At 39.6% G+C, this 24,275-nt stretch overlaps 1 protein-coding gene across 15 annotated transcripts in view; it reads left to right on the top strand.

The window, feature by feature from the left end:
- dlg2 (discs, large homolog 2) overlaps nucleotides 1–24,275 on the top strand; it is a 168,143-nt gene that overhangs the window by 31,605 nt on the left and 112,263 nt on the right. Inside the window, exon 1 of one of the 15 annotated variants that reach the window (XM_079356329.1) lies at nucleotides 1,568–2,146. The exons of 13 other annotated variants lie outside the window; for them this stretch is intronic. In XM_079356329.1, coding sequence (XP_079212455.1) covers nucleotides 2,117–2,146 — 30 coding nt within the window. In that variant the 5' untranslated portion in view covers nucleotides 1,568–2,116. Of the gene's footprint in view, nucleotides 1–1,567; nucleotides 2,147–16,862; nucleotides 17,131–24,275 lie in introns of those variants that run through there. One more of the 15 variants, XM_079356330.1, reaches the window with a different exon arrangement.

Genomic DNA, 24,275 nt, shown 5'->3' with positions numbered 1-24,275 from the left:
ATTTAAATACTGGCAGACGGCATCAGTGCACTCGGACGCTGTTTGCTCCGTCGTGTAGTTAGAGTTGCATTTTCCTCTTTGTGTGTGTTTTGTAAATTAGACTGTCTCTATGAGTATTAAGCGCGTTTTATGCAGCTGCAGCTATACTCCTCTCTCTGCTTTCACGACTGTGAGCATCTGAGCACACTGAGACATACCAACATACATTTCGGCGTAAATGCACACACATACACACGTGCGGCACGCCCCTTTTAACCTTTCCACAGTTGATCCGTGATCCGTATGGACCGAGTCGGGAACACGTGATTCGGCCAAACAGTCGGTTCGACTTTTCTCCGTTCAGTCTCACCATGTCTGCAGCTGACATATTGATAGCAGCGACATCTCACAGTTGTTGTAGTCCCGGCCTGTGAACGTCTCCACTGTGAAACAGCACTGCGTTATAAACACTGCAGATACAGTGTGCGCTGAATGCACGCGCAGCAGGAGAAAGTATCAGAAATGCACGTCTAATAATGAGAAGGCTGATTATACGAAGTGTCTAATGTTGTCAAAGATAAATCAAAGAGAACTTGTTTTGTTGTTGTTTTGGTCTAACTACCTATTTCAAAAATAAAGGCCAGCATGTTTTTAATGTTTTCAATTTCTCAACTTCCTGCTCTAATAAAATGATCAAACCTGTGACTTAAATCTGTGATTGATTCAACAGAACATAATGCCCTCTTAATTAAATGTACTGTAACAGATGTGTATGTGACACAAAAACACAATTTGTTATTTGGCCGCTTAAGATATGTTCGGCCGGTGAAGTCTTTCATCTACCCACAACCTTGGCCGGTGAGTCAGAAAGTTAATTTCGCACCCTGCAGTAATGTCAGCAGCTGCAGAGCAGAGGTGGTTTGTTGTCACAATTAGATGTTATCATGGCATCTGCAAAGCCAAACCAAAATAAACAAGCAGGTTTGTAGCCCTACTTGCCTAAAAGAGTTTAAGAGCCAATGAGATTACGTGGTGCATAGGTGTTTTCATGAAAAAATGAAAGGAATCCTTTTTTAGTCATAATTTGTCTTAGGTCTCATTTTGCAAAAAACCCCTAAAAGAATCGTATTGTGAACCCAGTATCATGAATCGTATCGTATTAAGATTTGAGTGAATTGTTAGTTCAGGCATTACTTCGACTTTTACTGAAATCAAACATCTACAAAAGGGCAGCATGTTAACATGTGAAGGGATTGGTTTGTTTCTTCATTATTTTTGGTCCAATTATATCATGCGACGTGTTTGGTGCTTGTTCATTGAAAATCCTTGAGCTTAACTATATGTAGCTGTTGTCTTATAACCAAGCACTTCTCCTGTTTTCTTAAATCCAATCCCACATCCTTAACAAACTTCTGTCCCTGCTCCAATGGTTAATTATGAAATCCCTGCAGCCTGCCACAGCAGCTAATAACCAGCAGGACAGCAAGCATGGGAATTTAATTCATTCCGCTGAGCTGACGCTCTCGTCCTTCACTCTCTTCCCTCGCGCTCTCTCTCAGCCTGTATCGCTGCTGAGTTGCTCAGTCTGGAGACAATGAAGTGAAAACAAGAGGCAGAGGATAGATGAGAGGGATAGACGCTCAGGAATGTTTTTCGGTTTTCTGGAGGAGTCCAGAGCAGCTACTTACCGTTTTTAGTTTGTGTGTGTGTGTGTGTGTGTGTGTGTGTGTGTGTGTGTGTGTGGTTGGCTGGCTGATGACGCAGGCTCTGCTCGGAGATGGTGTTTGGAATCCTGATTGCTTTCAGCGCTGTGGAGGAGGCATCCCAATCCTCACAAGGGGCCCACATGCAGTAACATCTGTCCGCCGTGGCTTTTCTCCTTCCCCAGCGTGTATGAGTGTTTGTGTGTGAGCGTGCCTGGGTGGGTGTGTGTCCTTGTGTCTTCTCCTCCCCCTCTTCCTCTTCTTTTTCTGTACACTTTTACTTCTTCAGCAGTCGCTTTCTTTTATCTTTCGTCATTGCTACTTCACATTGGAATCTCTTTCATTATACTCCTCCTTTTTTTCCCTGAAGTGGTGCTATAAGAGGAGATGAATTTGAGCAAAGGTTGAGAGCTCCTTTTTTTTGTCTAGCCAGCATGGATTGTCTCTGCATTCTCACAACTAAGGTAAGAGGCATAGCAGAAGCGAATTGTTCACCTGGATCATAGGACTGGACAGAGACAGAGAGAATGAGTCGTGTGGGAGATTGAGGCGTGCAGTGAAGCAGGAGGAGAGTCGCTTTCGTTTTTTTTCCAAATGTCTGCATGTGCACAGGTGTTTGTCTTCTATCATCAGTCTCATCACCTATTTACCTTCACATTCTCAGTGATATTTTGTAGGATACTGTGTTATATCGTGCTTAAGAGGATATTTATTTGTCCTTACAGTATATATGGTCTCATCATGTTTAGTCAGCAGAGTCTTCTTTCCTTTAACTGCAGAAAACTCATTTGTGGCAACAAAGAGAAGAGACCCTGCTCTTCTCTTCTCTGCTTCGATGCTGACAATTGGCTGCAGAAGTTGTTTTGAACTTTCGTCAGTCGGCTTTTGGTTCTGTTTTGCCCTCTCTCTCATAGCATGAGCACCGACAGCTGTGGGATCCACTTGGTGAAATATTACTGGACTTTTAGTATTTTACTCATACGCTGGGAGCTGCAGAACAAAACTTCAACACGAAACAGCAGCTTTTTCTTTTCATTGATTTCTTTCCCTGAGCTTGTCTTGTACTGCATGTGACAGCGTGAAGTGTGTTGCCGTGTCAATCTTTTTTCTCCTCATAGCAAATTTAAAATTGTGGTCGTACTCAATGCTCATCTCATCTTTTAAAAACATTTTACTACTCGCGCATTTAAAAAGTTTCCTCTCCCACTCCTGGTTCATCATCTTTGTGTTGACAAAAAAGGGCTCTGTCAGAATGAGTAAAGGTGCAAATATCTTCTCTCCACATCCAGAGGCAAAACTAGAATAAACTACACAATGTCTACTGTGACCCAGGGAGTGTGTTGTCTGGAAGTACTTAGACAAACACTACAAGGATAATGTGCAGTACAGTGTACGGTGCATTAAACGTCTCTCATAGAAATACGGAAATACTAGTTCGATGCTTAACCACATTTGCTTAAAGCACAAAGAGAAACCAGCCAATCTCGCATCACATCGCTTGCTAGACCTCTTAACACAGCGAAACCACAGCGGACTGTTGTAGATTAACCTGGTAATAATTGTAGGCGGCGGAGGCTGAGTTGGTAGAGTCATCGTCTCTCAACCATGAGGTTCCACAGCTCCTGCAGCAGCATGTCCAATGTGCAAGACACTCAACCCCTCATTGCTCCCGCTGCTTTGTTGGCGGCTTATGAATTCGAATGAATGGGGGTTTAATTACTTCTCGCTAAATAGCGAGCACTGCCATCAATGTGTGTATGGGTAGGTGCGACTTGCGGTGTAAAAAACGTTTTGAGTAGTCAAGAGACCAGAAAAACGACATATAAGCTCAAGTCCATTTACAATTTGATAATGAAAATAATGGCCGCTAAGTTATTTTGGAAGGAGAACGCTTCTGTGAGCTGTGACACATGGTACTTATGAGCAGCACACTGAAGAAAACAAATACCGGTAGTCCTTAAGGTCAGGGGTGGGGAATTATTTTTATGTTTACAGTAAGTATAATTTGCAAGTTATCAATTACTCATTCTTAAGTATTGAAGATGTTGAAATTTCTGAAAATCCCTGAAGGCAGCTTATTTTAAAGCTCTATATACACATATACTGACGACAGGATTGCTTCTTGAATGCACAAGTTGAAGTGAATGTGAAAGAGAGCTCTCCATAATTTTTGCAAAGATGTCCACTGAGTGGTTTGCGGTCTAAGTATAGGCACAGTCCAGTTAGAGAGTTTGAGTCTCTTTTGTACTTGAAGATAGATGATACTGTATATCTGTGTTGTCCTCACGTCTTGTAGAACCTACATGTTAAGGTAGGACAGATCCTTTGGTTCAGTCGGGCTGTTGATATCCTGAAAGCTCTGGTTAAATATTCACACTGGCTTAAAGCCATTACCAGTTGGCTTCCATGTGCGCCCTTTACTCAGAGTGCCTCAGAGAACGGAGAGTGCAGAGTGGTTGCCTTCTCTGTTGTGACAAATTGTTGATGGAAAATGTCATTTTATTTTTTAAATAGGGCAGTACGATAAATGGTGGCATGCTTGATGGGATGGATGTACCCTCAGCCTAATTTCTGAATGCTGTGGTCTAGTTTGTTTGCTTTTTTGTTGCTTCAGCCAGGTCATGTAGTATTAAAAGCACTTAAGTCTACATAAAAGCAGCATGTTATGACCAGTGAATTTCAGAGCCAGATGCACTAAACATGAGCAGCAATCAGGAGAGAGCCATGACACAGCAGGGTTAAAAATGGGCCCGACACATGCAGGACACTCATCAAGGAGTCAGAGGTTTGATTTCTGGGTTGAAAAAAGCCATTTGATTTGTCTTAATGACATAGTTAGCAGCATTGTTCAATGCAGCTTGTAAATAAGCATTCAAACTGGGCCCCTCTCCCTGGACTCATCGCCAACAGAAGCACAAACTCACTGCAGGGGGTAGTGGGCACAGTGAAAGCTACCACAAGTGCCCAAGTGAACCGCCAGTGCAGCAACCAGTGACAAGGACAAAGCAGTGTTGAAAAATGCAGCCAATGTGGAAGTACCAAAAACTGCAGTTCCTTGACTGTCCACTTGAGGCTAGCTGCTAAAGCCCAGGAAGTTCCATTAAAGCCCATATAAAAATGCAGATTTTTATAGCTGTAAGAGACGGTACATGTTAACAGCCTGTTTCAAAAACTGATTTTGGTCTGAATCGGTTATTTCTTTATTGATGCACACAGTATGGTTATTGTTTGTTAACTCAGACTTTATGAAATAAACATTGATAAACTTTGTGCTTTGAATACATTTTCATAATCACGGTTGGGCTACAGGTGAGCAGCAGCTCCACCACTCTGCCTATTTCTGGTTGACCAAAGTTTGGTTTGGTCAGCATTTCCAAAATGGCGACTGCCACCATTGGTGACAAAATCTGCTTCATAGTCTCTGATTACTACATTCATGTGAGTTTATAATGTAAGAGATTGAGTGACATCTTTCTCTTTTCTTAATAGATCGTCAAAATGTTTTTTTATGATTAGAGAGCTTTCACTTTATATTGATTTTCTCTGTTTTTTTGTATTCTTACAAGCATGAATGACTGCATACATATTGTATTAAGCTTCATGCATTTGTACTGTTAATCATAAACTAGCTGTCAAACATGTTAACTTTTAATATTAAACATGACTGAGTTGTTGTCACCTGTTTCCTGCTTAAGAATATGTTTCCTGTTAAAGTGTCTTCCATCTGCACTGATGAAGAGGTTACCAGTTCAAACTAATACTAAGCCGTTTCCACATATGCACTCCTGAAAATGTCGTGACAATTCATAGCTGACTGCCCCTGAAATCTTTCTGAGTTGGTTCTTCACACTGCATGCAAAACACTCTTTAGAGGCTGTGATTAGTTTAATCTGTGAGATCTGTAGTTTTAATTAGGCAGCATATTGCAAACTGTAGTGTGCTTTGGACCTGAAGGAGACAGTATCGTATACATGCTTTATATAAGGTTTAACTTTGGCCCACATCGTGCCCAACCTCAGATCAACTTACCTCCCTTTTTTGTAACAGATCCACTCCCTCGTGTCTCATTTTATTTAAAATGTATTAAACAACATTTACTTGGCAGTATTTTCAGTAAGCATATGCCAAAACTCACAGTTTAAGCTTAGCTTAAAGCAACAAGATGTTGAGGTCATCTTGCAAGAGAAGGCTTTATAGGAATAGTTAAAACCCAAGTCGAGTGTGACAGAGTGAGAAGCAGAATGTGCAATCCTGCAGATATTATTCAGAATATATTTTGACGTGAGGTTAGGTTGTATTGTTATCTGTTGTTGTTGTTGTCTTATGGTTAGCAGCTTGAGCGAGTGCAGAAAGTTATCAAACCCAAGTCTCTTTCAGGTTATTTGAACATCCTGCGATTTAGCAAGTTTTCCCAATTAGAAATTATGGAGGGGTCTGAAATTGACATTGTGGGTGCATTTCCACTGTAAGGGACAGAATAAAAAAAAAAAAAATCAGAAATCACATTGTATGATTTTTAAATTTATTTGTATTTTATTGCTGCACATAAGTATTCTAACACATGAAAAAAAACAGTGTTAATATTTGGTACAGAAGCTTTTGTTTGCAATCACAGAGGTCAAATGTTTCCTTTAGGTCTTGACCAGGTTTGCGCACACTGTTACAGGGATTTTGGCCCACTCCCCCACACAGATCTTATCTTGATCTGTCAGGTTACGGGGCTGTCGCTGAGCAACACAGAGTTTTAGCTCCTTCTAAAGAATCTCTATTTTTGTAGGCCAACCCGAAAAAATGGCGGCAGTGGTTCCTACGAAAATTCGTCTATGGGATTTTTGCATTGGATTTTGGATCATTGCAGAAAATAAGTTCTGTGTGAAACACACGTTCTGATGCGTTGCTGTTTTGTTCAGAGGGATAAACTTTACAGATGAACATCATCTATATGAAGTTTGAAGCGTTTGAAGCGAAGAGTAAAAAGCTAACGTTATGCTCTAGCGAACTACACCACGGTCGGTTTATTATGACGTCACGACCGTTATGCTTATCGATTTAATCAGCGGATTTGACAAGCAAGCGAAACCGTTGCTTAATAAGTTGTTTATTAACCTAATATTTACAAGAACACTGAAGAACATGACTAGAGCCTGGAAGGAGGATTAGGGAGATAGTTCATGGCGTGATGACGTTTAATGTCTGTGACAACCACTGTAGTTTCAGTTAGCTACTTGTTAGCAACCGCCGTTTAAAGTTTGCGTAAGAACTTTGAAACTCACAAGTGGGGTCTTAGCTAACGTAGTTTATCTCATCTAACAAAACGGCAACATCTCTAAAGCTTGCATTCAAATTGACTTTTAGAGTTAGGATCCCATGGCGCTAAAATGCTAACTCACTTCCTGGTTTTAGGACTCAAAACTAAACCAGTCTATTGGAGTTAGGTCTGAAGACTAGCGAGACCAATCCAGAACCTTCATATGCTTCTTACAGAGCCACTCCTAGGGTCATTGTCGTGTTGAAAGAACCCAGCCACGATCATTGGCCAACCCCCTTTGTAGTTCTGGGCTGATTCCTCACCTTTCTAATCATCAGTGATACCCCACGAGGTGAGATCTTGCATGTAGCCCCAGTCTGAGGGAGACTGACAGTCATCTATAATTTTGTCTCTGGTGTCTTCTGACAGTTCTTTGGTCTTGCCCATGGTAGTAGTTGGAGTCTGACTGACTGTGGGGTGGACAGGTGTCTTTAACAAGCTCAAACAGGTGCTTTTAATTTCGATTAATAAGTGAAGTAGAGGTGGACTTCTTTTTTTAAGGCAGAGGAACAGGTCTTTGAGAGCCAGGATTCATGCTGAAAATTTCTGTTGCATTCTTTGCTTAAACTTTGTAGTTCCGTTTTTATGTCTGTACAGCACTGTGAATTACCTTGTGTCTGAATAGCGCTTTATAAATAAACTTGCCTTGACTGATTGGCAGGTGTTCAAATACTTATGTGCAGCAATTAAATACAACAAATACATTATTTAAAAAATCATACAATGTGATTTCGTAAGTTTTTTTATTCTGCCTCTCACAGTGGAAATGCACCTACAATGTAAACTTCAGACCCCTCAATAACGCCTAAATGGAAGAACTTGCCAAATGTAAGGTGTTCAATTACTTATGTCAGTCAGACATAAGACTGAGACTTTCAGTGGCCTGCAAAGTGCCCAAAACTAACATACAACCTACATGACACTTTAAATTTTCATGTTAACAAAACCGGAAACCAGATCTTCTGGATATGCCATCTGTCGTTATTCTGGGTTTACTATCGTACCCTGGTCATCAATGCTGAATACATCATACAACAGTCTGTTCGTATCACTCCCCCTTTGTTCATGTTTTACACTTTGAATATTAAATGAACCTCTACTACCTGAAGAATCCAGGTCTCCCTAATGATGTTCACAGCATAATGATATGCAGTTCATTATGTAATGCTTTGGAGGCATGATGAGTATACTGGGCTGTTGTTAAGCTTGAGAGGAAATGGAGGGGAAGAAATCACTCCTACATGAAGGTGTTAGAGTTTGCTTCTGTTACTGTTTTTAGACTGTCTTTATAATCTGGATTCTCTTTGGTGAGCTTTCCTTCATACCCTTGAAAACTAACATACTGTACCATGGAGGAATTAGTTTGGGTTTAGCGATCAAAAACTGTCAGTTAAATCTCTGATTGAAAAGTGACATTTTTGTGCGACAGCAGGTGGGACTTTCAATACACTTTAGATGAGATGTTGTACGTATTAGCTGTAGCAAGTTGAAGTTTTTTTAAGTGCCTTTATTCAAATCAGATTCCGCTTATTGGAAAAGGCCCTTGTAGGTAGTGTGTTCTTATGACATATAGATATAGGTTTCTATTTGAAGTGATTCTGTCCTATGTTTGATTTCGAGAAAATGCAGATGTGCAGATGCAGATGTGTCATTGAGACAAGGAAGCACATGTTTTCGTGTAACAGCACGAAGTAAAAAGTGATAGCCTCATTTCATTCCAACCAAAAAGCCTTTCTATTCAGCAAAGTCACTAATTTCAATTGATCTCAGAACTTGTTGGCATACCAGTTATTGTATTTGTTTATCTTTTTCTTTTCTTTTCTTAATGTTAGCATTTAAATCCACCAAAACAAAGGATGGCACCCAACACAAGGATTTCCTTCACACTACATTCTGTCCATTCAACCTGCTAATTGCCTCCTTATGTGTCTAAACCTATGCCATTGTGAATGAATATGAATGTTTTGATAGCTTTTACCTTGAATGACTGTACCATATTTCACAAGGATTCTGAAGCCAATACTGTTTCAAATCACTGTGGAGCTTTTGGAAGATGCTTTACTGCCTGATTCCACAGCTAATAACACATCTCTAAACTGTGCAACAAACCTTAATGGATTGGAGAAGTTGTTGGTTATAGTGCAGATGAACATCAGTGGCACACAGCTTGCAAATTTGTAGTGGCTCTGGCTAAAACAGCACTAAATATCGCAAGACATACGCAACTTAAGCGTGAGTGTTGTCTCTGCTCGATGTTGCAGTCTTGATTCTCTGCCTGACACCGATGATTTACCGCTTCTGTCAGCCTGTTCAGAGTAGAAAGAATGAATGACTAGATGTTTCTTTTCACCTTTAGTGGAACATGTCGACCCACAACATGTCAAAATATCTTTGATCTCTGGCATCATCAGTGTGTCAACTTTGTGTCTGACAAGCTCTTTATGCTTCTGTTTTATGCTCCCATTATTTCTACCCTTGCTGGAAATGCTAGATGCTGCTACTGTACAGTGTATTCAAATAATTGTTAAACCAATTGAATTGGTGTCAAAATATCAGCTTTTTAAAAAGATGTTTTACTAAAAACTTATACTAGACCTGACACAGGAAGTTTGGACGTGTGATATTTATCTGTTTAGTATTTAAAACAGAGTAACAGCTTTAATGAAGTGGCAGCCAGCCAGGGTAGAAACATGTCCTCTGCAAATAAGGCTGGTCAGAATTGTGATCATCTGTGTTGCCTGGAAACAGCCTTGCAGCTCAATAGGAGTGAGAAGGACAGACTTTCCGGAGACTGCGAAGAGTCGGCTGAAACCTCATTAGACAACTTTTAACATGTGCTGAATTCAGGGGAAATGATTTCACTGAAACAGTTAAGACAAAAGAGTTGTCCATTCAGTTCATCAATAGAAACCTTGATTAGAAATGAAATAGAAGACAGACTGTGTCAATAGCTCTGACATTTTTAAATTCACCAAAGGGCCTGAAATAGCATCACAAAGGAGGTTGTTTTTAGGAATTTAGGACTCCTGGTCCGTTACCACTGTATGTGTGTGCATAGCTTATAAATGTTCTTACTTTTTGTTCATGACTGCATACACCAACCTGTGACGTCTGAGACAAAGGAATGGTGTGGCATTGATTTACATTCATAAAAATGAATCTGTGTGCATGAAGTAAACTGTGTGGAAAAAGGATTTCTCCTAGTTCTTTGCTCTTAACAAAGACCTTGCTATTCTTTTTTTTTTTTTTTTTTTTTGTTCAATTATTTCATACTTAGGATGCACAGGTCCTTCATCATCCTATAATGTTTGTACAAATGTAAAAGATCAGGAGCTATATTAACAGGTCATCCGGGAAAAACATCTGGAGTGACCATAGTCCCAAACCAGATTTCTACATTAGGTGTGAATAAGCTCTCAATGCTGCAGTTTCAGGGATTTAGTGACTTCAACCCTGATTAATAGTAAGATGAGCTCAGGCAGTAACTGTCCCTCCATGTGGTGGAAAGTCTAATCTGAAACAAAACTATAACTCATCTGTAAACGGTTAAGTCTTCATTCTAACTCCTCCACCCTCCAACTCGTCCACTCCCCCTCTTTCCTCCTCTCCCTCCTCCAGCTTTCCTTCACACTCTCTGAGGAGGAAATAAATGCGTAAGGAATGTCGGGCGGGGAATCTATTTGGTTCCCTGATAGTACTGAATCAATGGACAGTTACTATGGTAACAGGAAGGCTGGAACCAAAAATATATTCCATACAACATCTTTAATACCGCCCCCCTACATGCAGGTCTCCGACTGGTGCATCTTCCCACACACGGCAGTGTGAGATCACTCCCCAAGCAGGATCAACGTTAATGCTCCCTGAAAAAAATTGTACCATCCTCGAAGGACTGAAATGTAAGACCTGCAGCTAAGATAGATAGATAGATAGATAGATAGATAGATAGATAGATAGATAGATAGATAGATAGATAGATAGATAGATAGATAGATAGATAGATAGATAGATGTTTATTTTTTAATTAGGAAACAGGGTTAAAAAAATACGAAAGTTAGAAAGCAGAGATTCATATGCTCTAAGTTAATGCCTGTTGATAGGCTGCTTGAACTTCATTCTTTATTCAGGTTTTACCAGGCATGTGATTTTCATGGATTACTCTGGAAAATGGAAAATGTCAGAATAACTCTGGTGTGGTGGACAAAGCAACAAAGTCCAATGCTGTGGCTATAATTATTGCTGTTACATCTAAGTAAATCAGTGGTACCTGTAGTTCAACATAAGGTGCAAGGTATCCTCAGACGAGTGAAGAATAACATGCTGGTGGACAGAATTATTATGAAGTAGTCCTTTTGTGTACAGAGAGCGTCATGGTTGCACACATAAAGTTTACAGCTGTACACCAGGATATGAACGTCATTGACCCTTCTCACTTTGCTGCCAGGGAATTTTCCTGAATATTTCCTCTCGCTGGGATGATTTGCAAAGCATCACTTATACACCAGTCTTCACTCTAGCTTTTCACTTTGCCTTAATCACAGATTCTAGCATTATCACCTGTCCCGTCTAATTCACATTGATTATTTAAGCCGGGTAATTAAAGCTGCATAACTTTAACATGATGCACTGCATGCTCTGTAGGTCTGATGTCCGTCAGTCCTTTCAAACTTCAGCCTCACATTAACCTGCAATAAAGCAGTCAGGTTTGAAACGGGTAAGAGTTTAGTTTACAGTAAGTCTACAGTCCAAAGGGTGAGTTCATGTTGATTAATTCGTATTCTTGGCTTCACAGAGCTACTTTTGTATTTAGCCTCCAAACTCTCCATTAATTCATGTAGCCTTCATTTACCCGCAACTTATGGGCAAATTAAGGCCATACGACCAGTTCTTGGATTTATGAATATAATAAGGATCAATTCAAGACAGGAAAGAGCAAAAAGGTATGTGCTCACCTGCCAATTATAATTTGTAAACATCATTTAAATATGCACATTTATCACTCTGCACATAAGTGTGTGTGTGCATGTGTGTGTGTGTGTGTGCTAGAAACCAAAATATTCCATACTTTACAGCGCATACTGTATGTCAAACCTTATTTACATCATGTGAGGTTTTGAGTACAGAGGTACTTTTCTTTGATTTTCCTTGAATTGTCAGCGATTTCTGTGTCACAAATGAAACCAGGAGTTTTTTCCACGTTTCCTTTCTTCTCCTGCTTTGTGAGACCCCTTCCAATGATTAATTCCCGCCTGCTAGTCTGTAAGAAGCGATAGAGCTTTGCATCATTTAAAAGATTTACTTAATGCCTTTCAGATGTTCCCATACATTTAAAGTGGTCTTGTCACCTCAGTGTGTGAACGAGGGTTTTTGTTTTCTTACTCAGGGATACTTCCTGCTCCATCCCATGTGGGAGTGCGACTCTCTTTGTTGCTTTTTGCTTTAAACCCTTCAGGCAGTTGTCCCACCAGCTTTTTTATACGTTACGGTGAGGATGTGTGTGTCTGTGTCTGTGTCTGTGTGTGTGTGTGTGTGTGTGTGTGCGTGTGCTTGTGTGTGTGTGTGTGTGTGTGTGTGTGTGTGTGTGTGTGTGTGTGTGTGTGCGTACGTGCGTGTGCGTGTGCACTTTGTGAAAACTGTAAAAACTTTGTAAAAATGTTGTTGTAGACCTAATTGAAACGTAACACATTGTTGTTGTAAATAACAACAAAAATATCTATGTTTTCTTTACCCCTTTATAAATCCTAAACAAACTAAAAATCACAAACTAACCAAATAGACATTGTGAGCCACCAAAGTTTAGTTTAAATGGTCTTTTAATCTCTTTTTAACCAACACAGCCGTTTGCTCTTCCATTAGAAAAAAAAATAAAATAAAAAAAAATCAGGTAGGCAGGTACGCGTGCGATGGACTGGTGTGTATGAATTTAGAATGGATTCACCCCTCATACTGTGCGTGCGTTTGTGTGTAAGATACATGAAGCACTGTGTGAATGGAGGCAAACATGTATAGTACCGTATGTCTTCAGCAGGTGTCTTTTTTTTTCTCTTTTTTGTGTGTGCATGATTTCTCTCTCTCTCCCTCTCTCTCTCTCTCTCTCTCTCTCTATCTCTCTCTCTTTCTCCCTCTGTCTCTCTCTCCTTCTCTCTCTCTCTCTCTCTCTCTCTACCTCTCTCTCCCTCCCTCTCTCTCTCTCCCTCTCTAAAATTGGAGGGATAAGAATAGGTTTCTAACATGTGCTTTTCTTTTTTATCATGTTACACTGCACAGCTTACAGTATACGTGTGTGCATGTGTGTGAGAGAGAGAGAGAGAGACACTTATGTGTAATTGTCATGATATTTGACATTTTTTATGAAACAGCCATTAAAAGCTGGGCTCTGTCACCTTTAACCTTGGCTGATATAGGTGTAAACGTAGCTGGTTAAGTAGGCTCAGCTTAAGCTATGATCACGTTGTACTGTAAAAGCTCAATGGAAATAGCAGCAAGACTAATGCTGTAATTTCCCATTATATTAGTGCACAGTTAACATTAGGGGGAGTGCATCACGGTTTATATCCCACAATAAGGATAATATACCCATATTGAGATCCTGCAATTAAAATATAGTGAAAAACAAACTTATATCATAATATCCTATTGATTAAAGAACATTGAATGCCCTAAAAATACGAGTGTTGGATTTAATACACATATTCACTCATATTTAGTGTCAGTTTCAGAGTATTTTGGCAAAATGAAAAAAATAGTGTTCATCTTTTGAATCTGTTTAAATGTTTAAATAATATTTATTACATTAAATTCCTCTCTCTCTATTTTCAGACTACAGATTACTTTTTGCAGCTGTGGCTGATCTTTAAATCTAAGTTCAGCATTTGACCATTTTTCCCATAGTTGCTCTGTTGTCTAAATGCGTCGACAGCAGAGGACCCAGACTCAGCAATGTTCCCACCAGTGCTCTTTCCTGCCCCCCCCCTTTTCTTCCACCCTGTCTCTCCACAAGTATTCTGTGATCAATAATTTATCTATCCTTTGCCACTGCTCTGCAGTCATACTCATAAATCAGCTGTTTTTTTAAGCATAGATGTTATTTTTCCTTACCATACGTTTAAACTGTGCAATCTCTCTCTTAGTGCTCGATGTAAACCTTTCTGTACTGAAACATTGCCAGGGTATTTTTGCCTTTTTAAAAGTGAATTTACCTGCATTTCTCGAGTTCCCTTTTTTGCCTATAGGACTTTTATATTTTGTCGTGAAAACACTGTCCTAGGATGCTGTATTTCACGGTACTTGAGCTGTGACACATATTCTAATACATCAGTTCCTGAATGGTGAATTGGTTTTGGACCACTGCATTCAGAATTGGAGTTGAGCTTGTGTTTCGGGAGATTAAATGTAGAGGCATTCCAAAGTTATTTTCACACATAAACTGCTCAGTGTCTATCAGCTTGTAAAGCCTGTATGTCACTGAGATGATGGCTTGGAACATCTTGAACTGTAATAGCACTTGACTGAGTGTCTGACATTATGCAGTCTAATTATAAATACATAGAAGATAGACTTAGTCTTGAGGGGCTGCTGCAAAGCTTGACGGATCAGTATAGAGTAAGTGCTACAACCAAGCAGCAACCTCCAGTGTTGACAAAAAAATTAATAAAATAAAAATAAATAAATAAAATAAAACCATTTAAAAAAGCCATTTTTTTCCCCAGCAGAAATAAAAAACGTGTTTGCTTATGTTATGTCTGATTAGCTCATGTTTCAATCAGCACACACTTTATGTGAGTGAATATTTTGGTCACGTAGCTGACCTGATTGACAGGCGGACACGGTGTCACAGTTTGTCAAGAGGCCACTTTAGCTTCAGCTCTTAAGCCTGTCGTTGGCTGAAAGTTAGGGTGACCTAGCATTTACAGCATGATGACCACCGTCGATGGGACTCTAAAGCCCCCAACAGATAAGTGACGTCACTCAGGCTTAGCAGTCTTTACAGTCTATGGTTACAACACTTTCAAGTTCAAAGCCAGGCTTCAGGACTCAGAGGCAACTAAGTATACCCTTTTCAAGTCACATGACAAACAACACATCAGAGAAATATCACATTTAGGATTGAATAATCTGAAGTTGTTCAAATTGGATTTTTACGTACTACTGGAACTAAAATCATAAAACACTTACTATACTGTCAAATGTATAAAACTAGCTTTACTACAAATGTATTTTGAGGCGGTTGAGCTTTCTAAGATATGCATGTAAGAGGGGGAGGGCTCCAAGGAAGAAAAAAAAGATCCGGAACAACTGTTTTAGAGAGAAGGCACATCAGAGTGAGTGCACATGTTGGGCAGCTTGTTGTCTGTCTTAGTTGGGTGGAGAGCTCAGAATTTCTCTGAGGTAAAGCGTTTCCCCGTCTTCTAACATCACCTGACCAGCCTCATGCCAAATAGATATATAGACGGGAAGACACAGGGAAATAAAATCTTGCCATCGCTTAGACCTCTGTCCCACTTACTGTACACACTGATGTTCAACTGGTGGGTAGGAGAGCTGCTGTGTGTAACTACTGGAAGAAGGATATTTAATTTTTTGGTTATATTGATACCATAATCAAGACTCTTACCTGGAGTTGGTGGAGTTTTTTCTGACTGAGACAGTCAAAGGTACACCACACAAACTCAGGTATTGTAAACTGTTAACCAGTTGTTTTGTCAACATAGACATATATACCCAAAAATCTACTAAGGGATAAAATCAGATGAAACAATTACAATAAAAATAGCATGGACAATTTAACAGGTTGGCAACACACAGTTAGCACCAGTCATTCAGTTTTGTGTCTAAAGTGCAGAGTGCAGCACATTTATTCACAGAGTCGTCTGGAGGATGTAAGGTGATGGACTGGACTTTAGACAAAAGACCTCTTTCGTTTATTTGGTTAAAAGCTTCAGCAACACACAGTGTTCTGACTGCTGATAACCTCGCACAGCAACAAAAATGTTGCTGAACAGAAAACCAAAGTCATGTCTGAACTTTAAAAATTCCACCTATGACAGAGCGCCTGAGTGATTACAGCTCATCACACGTCTGCATGCCAGACCATGGGTGATAGAAACAAAGAGTTCTTCTTCCTTTGTGCCAAAGTTTTTCTTTTTTTTTTGGCTTATGTTGTCTATAATGTGAGATTGTACTAACCTTAAGGATATGGACATTTGAGCTTGATTTTTTTATTGATTAAGTCTTTCTTACAAATCAATATGCAAAAAGCACATTTCAGAACAGCACTGTTGTAATCGTGAGACCTTTTTGAAGGGCACTAAAAACAGTGGACATTGTTTTTGCAAATTAACTTTATCCTGCAATATCTTTGAAAGACTGAAAGATCAGAACCTTTGGCACAACTTGTATGAAGGGCTGCTGTAAAATCAGGCACTTTAGGCAGTAGTTGGAAACATTTTAAGAAAAATGCAACTCGTTAAAGAGTTTAAACAAATCTTGGCAAAGTTAACATTTTTATTTCTAAAAACAAAATTCACTTTGTTTTCATCCACCGACTAAAACATTGTGATTCCAAAATGTGTTTGGTATCTTTTGGTCACACTTAATCAAATAAAGCTAACACCATCAGTTGTGGTGATCCAACTTTGTAAAAGGTCAAATTCAGCCAATTTGCAACTTGTGAAAGTCCCCGACAAGCTTAAACAGCCAGTGATGTTAATGCTCACATACTGAACTTTCCCTTCCACTTGTAGTCACTTTTTGTGTGTGTGTGTGTCTTTGTGTGAGGTGTCCGTGCTGCAGCAGACACGACCCAGCCTTTGGTTCCCTCTTGGCTGATCTCCCTGCAACCGGGCGGGGTGTGGGAGGGAACTTGTTTGCCGCAGTTACTGATGCAGCGGTGGGGAAGAAATTCATTGCTGCCCCACAACGCTGACAACTATTGGACACACACACACTCACACACATCAATACAATAGGCAGGCAGTCAGAGTGCTGCTGGAGAGCAGGCAGTAGTTTGAAGAAAGCACTTCCCAGCTAGTGAGACTGCAGGTTAAATCTCCACACACACACACAACAAACACAAACACACATATACAATCAGACAGATCTTAAACAGGCATGCAGGAGGAAAAGGAAAAGAACGAGGAGGTAAGAAAAGACTTTCAAGGCATTCACAGTAGTACTTACAAGTTATAATTGAGAGGGCTAAACTCCAGCTCTAGGTATGTGTGTTGTGTGTGTGCATTCCTAATCGTGTGTGTGCACATTGACTGCCAGCTCATCCTGCAGTCTGCTGGTAAGGAGCTTGAACTCTGTAGCAGAAAACTGCAGGGAGATCTATTTTTTTCCAGCTCTATCTCAGCCTCAGAAGCCTCCCTGCCCCCCTTCTGCTGTAGTTTTCTGTGTTCCCCTCTCTCTGATGTCGCACAACAGTGGGCTTCAACTACACAGCTTTAAGACCCCAGCTACTTAATCATTCATTTATGTAAATCTGTGTGAGGAGGAAAGGGTTCTATTGTGCGCTAGAGTATGCTTTATTTGTTGGACTGATGAGCACAGTAAACGGAAGACGTGACAACAAACCATATGTAGATGTAGACAAGGCTTTTGCACCAGGGTCATAGACCTGCAACATTTCCCACAGCCATCAGGGGGTGACTGAGGTGGTGCAAAAAGAAGTCCTATTGAACATATTGTGCAGAGAAATATGAGTGGTAAATTTAATAAGTTTCCATCTTGCTGTTAGTTCAACAGAGAGCTTCCTTAACTCTGGAACTTTTATCCTGAATAGAATCAAATATTAAAAAAAAAAAAGATCGAGCTTGACCAAAACTTTTTTTTCCATGTTTCAGTCTGTAAACATGTTAATTTATGCAACAATAATGGGCATTTTAACATGACTGTTACGGGATGTCCGGGGGCTTTTCACTGAGAGAAAGTGATGAGGGATGAATCATAACTTTTATTAATTACCTGAAAGATGTGGGGGCACTCTGGCTGTATTTTTGCAAACAAATATGACATCATGATTATTTGCTCCAAGGAAATAACATGTTAGAATTGTCCAAAAATGTGAACTGATTTTTTCCCCCACCCTTAGTATTTACCACTCATTAGTCAGAGCCTTGATATCAAGGCTAAACCTGACATTGTAGTGCCAGACTCTTGTTTCATCCACCATTCCTGTACTGCCCTTTACATGTCCAGCCCCCTGACATTTCTGAACAGACAAGTCAAGAAGAATTTAGGTTGTGATAAAGGTTTGTAGAAATGTTCAGTAGTGCATGTGTGAAAAAGGCTATAGTTTTGTTTCTATGGCCTCCATTTGTGAGAGCCTGTGAATCAGTCTGTAGCCCATTCATGCTTACTTCCTCTACCCCCCCAAACTTATCCTTTCTTTTGTCAGAATGAAGGCATTGTTTAGAGGGGAAAGCCCCCTCGTTTTTTGGGTCTGGATTGAAGGAAAAATGAGAGGTAGAAATGAGAGATTCCAGAAACCATCCTCCCAGCCTCTCAGCTGTTTTTGTCTTCACTCAGTGAACACAAAGAGGATTTAAAGTGGCTGCAAACACCCTGCATGCCGTGATGAAATGTCATCTTATACTCTAATGTTGAATCAATTACAAAGCACAACCAAAGCTCAGAACGTATGTGCTCGCACTGTTCGTGTTAAATCAGGTCAGAGCATTCACAGTTATCAATAAAGTTTCCTTTGAAAGCTCCCACAGATGGATGCTCTCCCCATCGCTTTCACACACACACAAAGACACACACCCATCCACACACACACTCAGCATCACCAACAAACACAAGCTCACTGTAAAGCTAAATCATAACAAATATTCCCTGACAGCTGGAGGTCATCTCTTTCATGATTGGAGGGTTGAGACACATCAAACACGCTTGACTGTTGTTGCCATAGTGATTTATTTTTTTAGTGGGTAAATGTTGTTGAATGACAAAAAATATCAAACGTGTCAGAAATGTGTCTTGAAATGTGATTGGTCAGGATCAGCAGAGTGACACAACACAACTCAAAACACCGGGTCAGAATCATCCTGTAAATTTCCTTCACTGGTCTAAATTTGGTTTAGGAAGCAGTTTTAGGACACTGTAGAGTTTTTAATTGTGTAATTGTGTTGTATTGAAAACTTTGTGTATCACTGCATTAATTGCACATAACATGGCGTTGAAGTAATTTCCACGTTCAATCGCATATAATTAAAGTACTGTATGCAAACAGTTACAAATGATTCAGGCAGGCTATGTTTACAAAAAGCTTTTTGTGATGATCTGGCTAACAGCTGCTCAACAGCAGTGTCTTCGAGACGGCCTGGTGGTATTTGCCTCTGCCGTACTCTTTCTGTGTTCGATATGAAATTATTTAACCATCGACCAGCTTTTCCTGCCTTCAGCTTAAATCAAGCTATGTCTGACAGAAATGCTGAACATAATCGAGGGCTGATAATTTATCATTTTCGATTCATAAATATCTTCAGGTATTTATAGAAGGTCATGCATGTTTTAATTATCAAATAAAAATTGGATTTCTGAAAAGAGTACCAGGATACGATCTTTTATTGAGGATGAATGTGGGACGCACTGTATGAATAACACAGAGGCTGTTAACATTTCTGAACATTTGAATCATCATGTTTTGCTTTTTTGGGAATTCTGATTTGTTTTGCGAATCTTACCATGATTTCAGTTTGACTCTTTTTTATTTTGACTAGCAAATTGGGCTTTAGACTGCTGGCAGACTGGAGCTACCCTAAAATAGACAATAAAATAAGCTGTGGAGAGCAATTTGTTATTGATGTGCTATATGGGATGTGTTTATATAAATGAGTAGAATATTAGGTGTGAAAATTAAGTCACACATCTGGTTAGATTTTCAAAGTAAAAGCAACTTTTAGCTTTTCTGTGGAGAAACTCCCTTACTTTGTACAGAATGCTTTTGTTCTGAAATTCTTTTAAAGCAGTTTATGAAGTTGCTGTACAGGCGACCTGTAAAACTATTTTGCAAGCTATATTCAAACTAAAACAAAGTAAAAAAAAACACATAGACCATAAGTAGCATATGTAAATAAAAGGGTGGACACCCCTCTGTGCCTGCTCTCCCTGGCTTACTGTCCTCTCTGAGCTTAGAGAGTTGGTTTTGCCCCGAACAGTGTGAAATAATTATTTTGTAAGATTGTTTTCTGTTGAGACTTATCCCTGAAACTTGTTAAAAAAAATCTTAATAATAAGGCTTTTCTCTCTATCTCTCTCCCTGTTCCCTTTTGTCCGCCTCTCTCGCTCTGCCTTTCTTTTGGGCTATAGCGTCTTTGTAAATAATTAACCCACTTTTAATGTAAATAAGATCGTTTCCTGATAAACCCGGGCCAGTATTTATGGAAAGACACTGGAAAATACAAATACATCTAACAAAGGTGAAGAGTGAATGGTTTAAGGTTTTTTAAACTCATTGATTAATATTTAAATTTCCCCAAACACCTCTTAAACATTTCCTTTAAAGATAAATATTTGCAATGTTTTTAAAGCCAAGGAATACAACCCCCCCCCCCAAAAAAAAAAACAAAACAAACAAAAAAAACAAAAAACCCCCCCCAAAAAAACCAAGTGTATCGTTTTAGGACTCTGTAGAGGTAAAACTTTATATTAATGTATTCATGACAGAAATGACAGCAGGGGCACGCAGCCGACACGTAGCCATAGTGAGAAGTGACGCAACAGATCTGTTCATATCACTCCCCACAGGTCAGAGGGCATATGATCCAGGAATCAATGTAAAATCAGTCATCCTTGTGTAAAATAAACAAACTTCCACACAGCTGTGGTTCAGTGGTGAAATTGGTCCACTAGACTGGAAAAGTGCCTTATAAGCTCAAGTCCATGTAACCGTTAACCATTTGCTAATCCCTGTGCGCTGTGGAGATCTGCTGTACCAAGAATTCAGTCTTTCAAAAAAAATGCTAAAAATGCTAGTTTTGCACTAATCTGTACACATGAGTTGTTCATATTTAAATGTACATCATATGGTTATTTTGTATGTAACTTAGCCATAGGACTTTACTCCGCTCACTCTCTTTGTGTCTGCATTTATCATGCATCAGTGTTTGGTTGCGTGAGAAAGCAATAGCGTTGTTAACATTATCTCATAGCCTGCTGTGAAGTTAACAAAAAGAAACTCAGTTAAACAGCACAATGTTGGATCAAAAGCTGAAGATACGTATTTAGTCTACGTCTCAAATCACATGCTGCTGAAGCAGCTGATGAACACTGCCTGCCGAAACCCACACTAAAAAAACGTGTTTTGGCAAACAGCGAGTTTTGTGATTTCAATGCTGATGGACCTTTTTCAGGGGTTAAAAATACTGTCACTGATAAAAATAAAAGTAACACACGAATGCTTTTCCAGTGTATTGTTCTTGAAATTGTTGCGATATGTTCAAAGTGAAGAAAATTGAGAATGTGATATGAGATTCTTGGAGATGTGTCCTTGTGCTGTTTAAAGTTAGAGTCATGGCTAAAACTGAAGAGTAACAAAGTTCTACTGTTTTTGTTTGGGCCGATCTGAAAAATGATCTAACTCTGAAAATTTGTGATGTGTTGCGATCATAGTATGAGAGTCACAGGCATTAGAAGGGATGACCTTTCATTTAAAAAGTGCACAAAACACAAAACTTTCAGTCTACAGATCTATCTATCCATCATTTAGAGATAGTCAGAGATAGATGAAACTATGCCCTGTCATTCACAGTGATACTCCTCATATCATGATGTGCATGAGTATCTTCCCGTGTAGGTTATTACATTGCATGTTATATAAGGCACCGGGCTGATTCCCTATATTGCACAAGCTCATTAAAAAAACATGCTTTTTATTAATATGTGACAGAGTGAGTGAGTATGACTGGGTTCATTTCATTCAGTGTCTTTACAAGAAATTGTTTGTGTTTCTTGTGATTGGACATATTTGTAATGACATCATTAACCTTGTGTGGAGGAAGTGTTGTGTGTAAACATCATCTGTCAGCTACTGAGTGGGTTCAGCTTTAAGCTCTGCTTCCACCTGCTGTTGATGTCTGAGTCATGAACTCTGTGCTGGTACGAGCTTTGAACAGGAAATGTTCATCCAAGATTCATTTCCTTACACTGATGTAACATGTGATTATGTGTGGTGTTCTTGATACTGACTGTATTTTCAAGCAAGCTGGCTAAATAAGCAGTAAGGATCTGTTGGAGACCTGGAAAATCCAATGCTTAGTTTTAGCACTTAAATTAAAGATTCAAGATATATAAACTAACATGGCTAACATGGCACTAAGCTAACATGTAAAGACTAGTATATTCAGCAAATAGCCATAGCCACATCCTCAGTCACTCCGTTTTAATGGAAAGTCTTGGAAAGTCAAACCCCTTTTATGACAAGGGTTAGTATCACAAATAACAACTTTGCATATTGATCCACAAGTTTTTTTGAGGGAAAATTCCTGCCTGACCTTTAACTTTCAGGACGTATAGAAATTCATGTGCAGAGAAGCTCGAGTCAGAAATGGCAGCCTGTAAGATGCAGTAAAGAGATGGTAGGAAATTGGCTTCAAAATCAATTGATTCCTTCACCAGCTTACTAAATCTAAAACACCTCAAATGTGGGTCTGTACTGCGTTTGAGAAGTGCATGTATGCAACTTTTAAATAATCATTTTCATAAAATCATTCCTTACATCTTCCCAACAGGCTGCCACATTAATTAATCCTCTTTGTCATTAACCTTCATCACCATTAATTAAAGGGCTGTAATTGAGTTTTCAGTTGATCCTCCATGGAACAGTTCATTATCCTCGATAGTACACCTCCCTCTAGTGGTTCAGTTTGAACAACACAGTACTGTAATGCATACTTGTGGTGAATATATCACCCTCTAAAGGGTTTTCCAACCTGTAATGCTATATGTGTTCCTTTTTCTAAAGCACTGTGAGCACTAATGACTTCATAAACTCCTCAAAAGGCTGACATGTGAGGCAGCTGGGGTTACAGAGTGTTAACCTCAGAGTGTTAACAATTCCAGGACTGCATTGTTGCTGCAGAGAATTTCATCACTGTTGCAAAGTGACTGGTAATAAGGAAATTCAGTTTTAATCATACAACAGACTAATACATAAGTTTAACCAGCCGTAGCAAATTTTCAGTTTTTTTGGGTGTTAAAAGACACGCAATGAAGATGTGCAGTAATAAGAGCTCTGTTATAAGAACTGTTCATTGTTTTAATAATGCAAATAATGCAGGAGCCGGGGATCAAACCTCAAACTCTGCGGTTGAGAGGTGTTCAGCCAACTCTACCAATGAGCCAACGGCTGGCTACAATGCAGAACCCGATGTGATGGTCTTGGGTCCGTTTCTATGTTTAGGCCGTGGAGAGTGGAGGAAAACGGCAGGCAAAAACTCACGTCCACACGGATGCGGGGATTTCAATGCTCGTCGTTTATTAAATAAACACTCCAATCTTATCAAGCCCGGTTGTACGGCTACTATTGTTTCATACATGAACAAAATAGTGCCATATTTGACCATCACTGTTATTCTATAAAGTAAAGAAAATAGGAGCGAAACAAAATACGTCCGACCAGCGTAGTGTGCGCATCGTTCCACGAGGAGCAGGAAGCACAGGCACTGCTTGATGACGTCGCCACTAAGCGACACAGTATACACTTTGTTAAAGGTACATTCGATAGTCACAACTGTTACACCGAGAAGCCAAAAAAAAAAGAAAGTAGAAACAAAATACACTCACCTATACAGATCTGGAAAAAAGATGTGTGGCTTTGAGCCTGTTTTGCTTGCTGAAGGTCTTATGTGTGTTTAAAGAATGCGTCGTAACTACTATTTCTTTAAATATAGATGTTCATGTTTTGTCTGTGTAAAGGAGCACATATACCAGGAGTTGGCGGATGCTTTAGTTCAGGTCTGGGAAGAGATCCCTCAGGAGACCGTGTGCCCACCTCATCAGAATCATGCCCAGGTGCTGTGGGGAGGTCATATAGGCACGTGAAGGCCACACACACATACACACACACACACACACACACACACACACACACACACGCACACACACACACACACACACACACACACACACACACACACACACACACACACACACACACACACACAAACTACTGAGCCTCATTTTGGCTTGTTTTAAGGACATTACGTCAAGGTTGGATCTGCTTGTAGTGTGTTTTTCCTCTTTTATTTTGATTGTTACTCCAAATGTAGACCTCCATTGGT

Source organism: Symphodus melops (assembly GCF_947650265.1).
Source record: "Symphodus melops genome assembly, chromosome: 11".
Lineage (NCBI taxonomy): Eukaryota > Metazoa > Chordata > Actinopteri > Labriformes > Labridae > Symphodus > Symphodus melops.
This window is presented reverse-complemented; position numbering and strand designations above follow the sequence as displayed.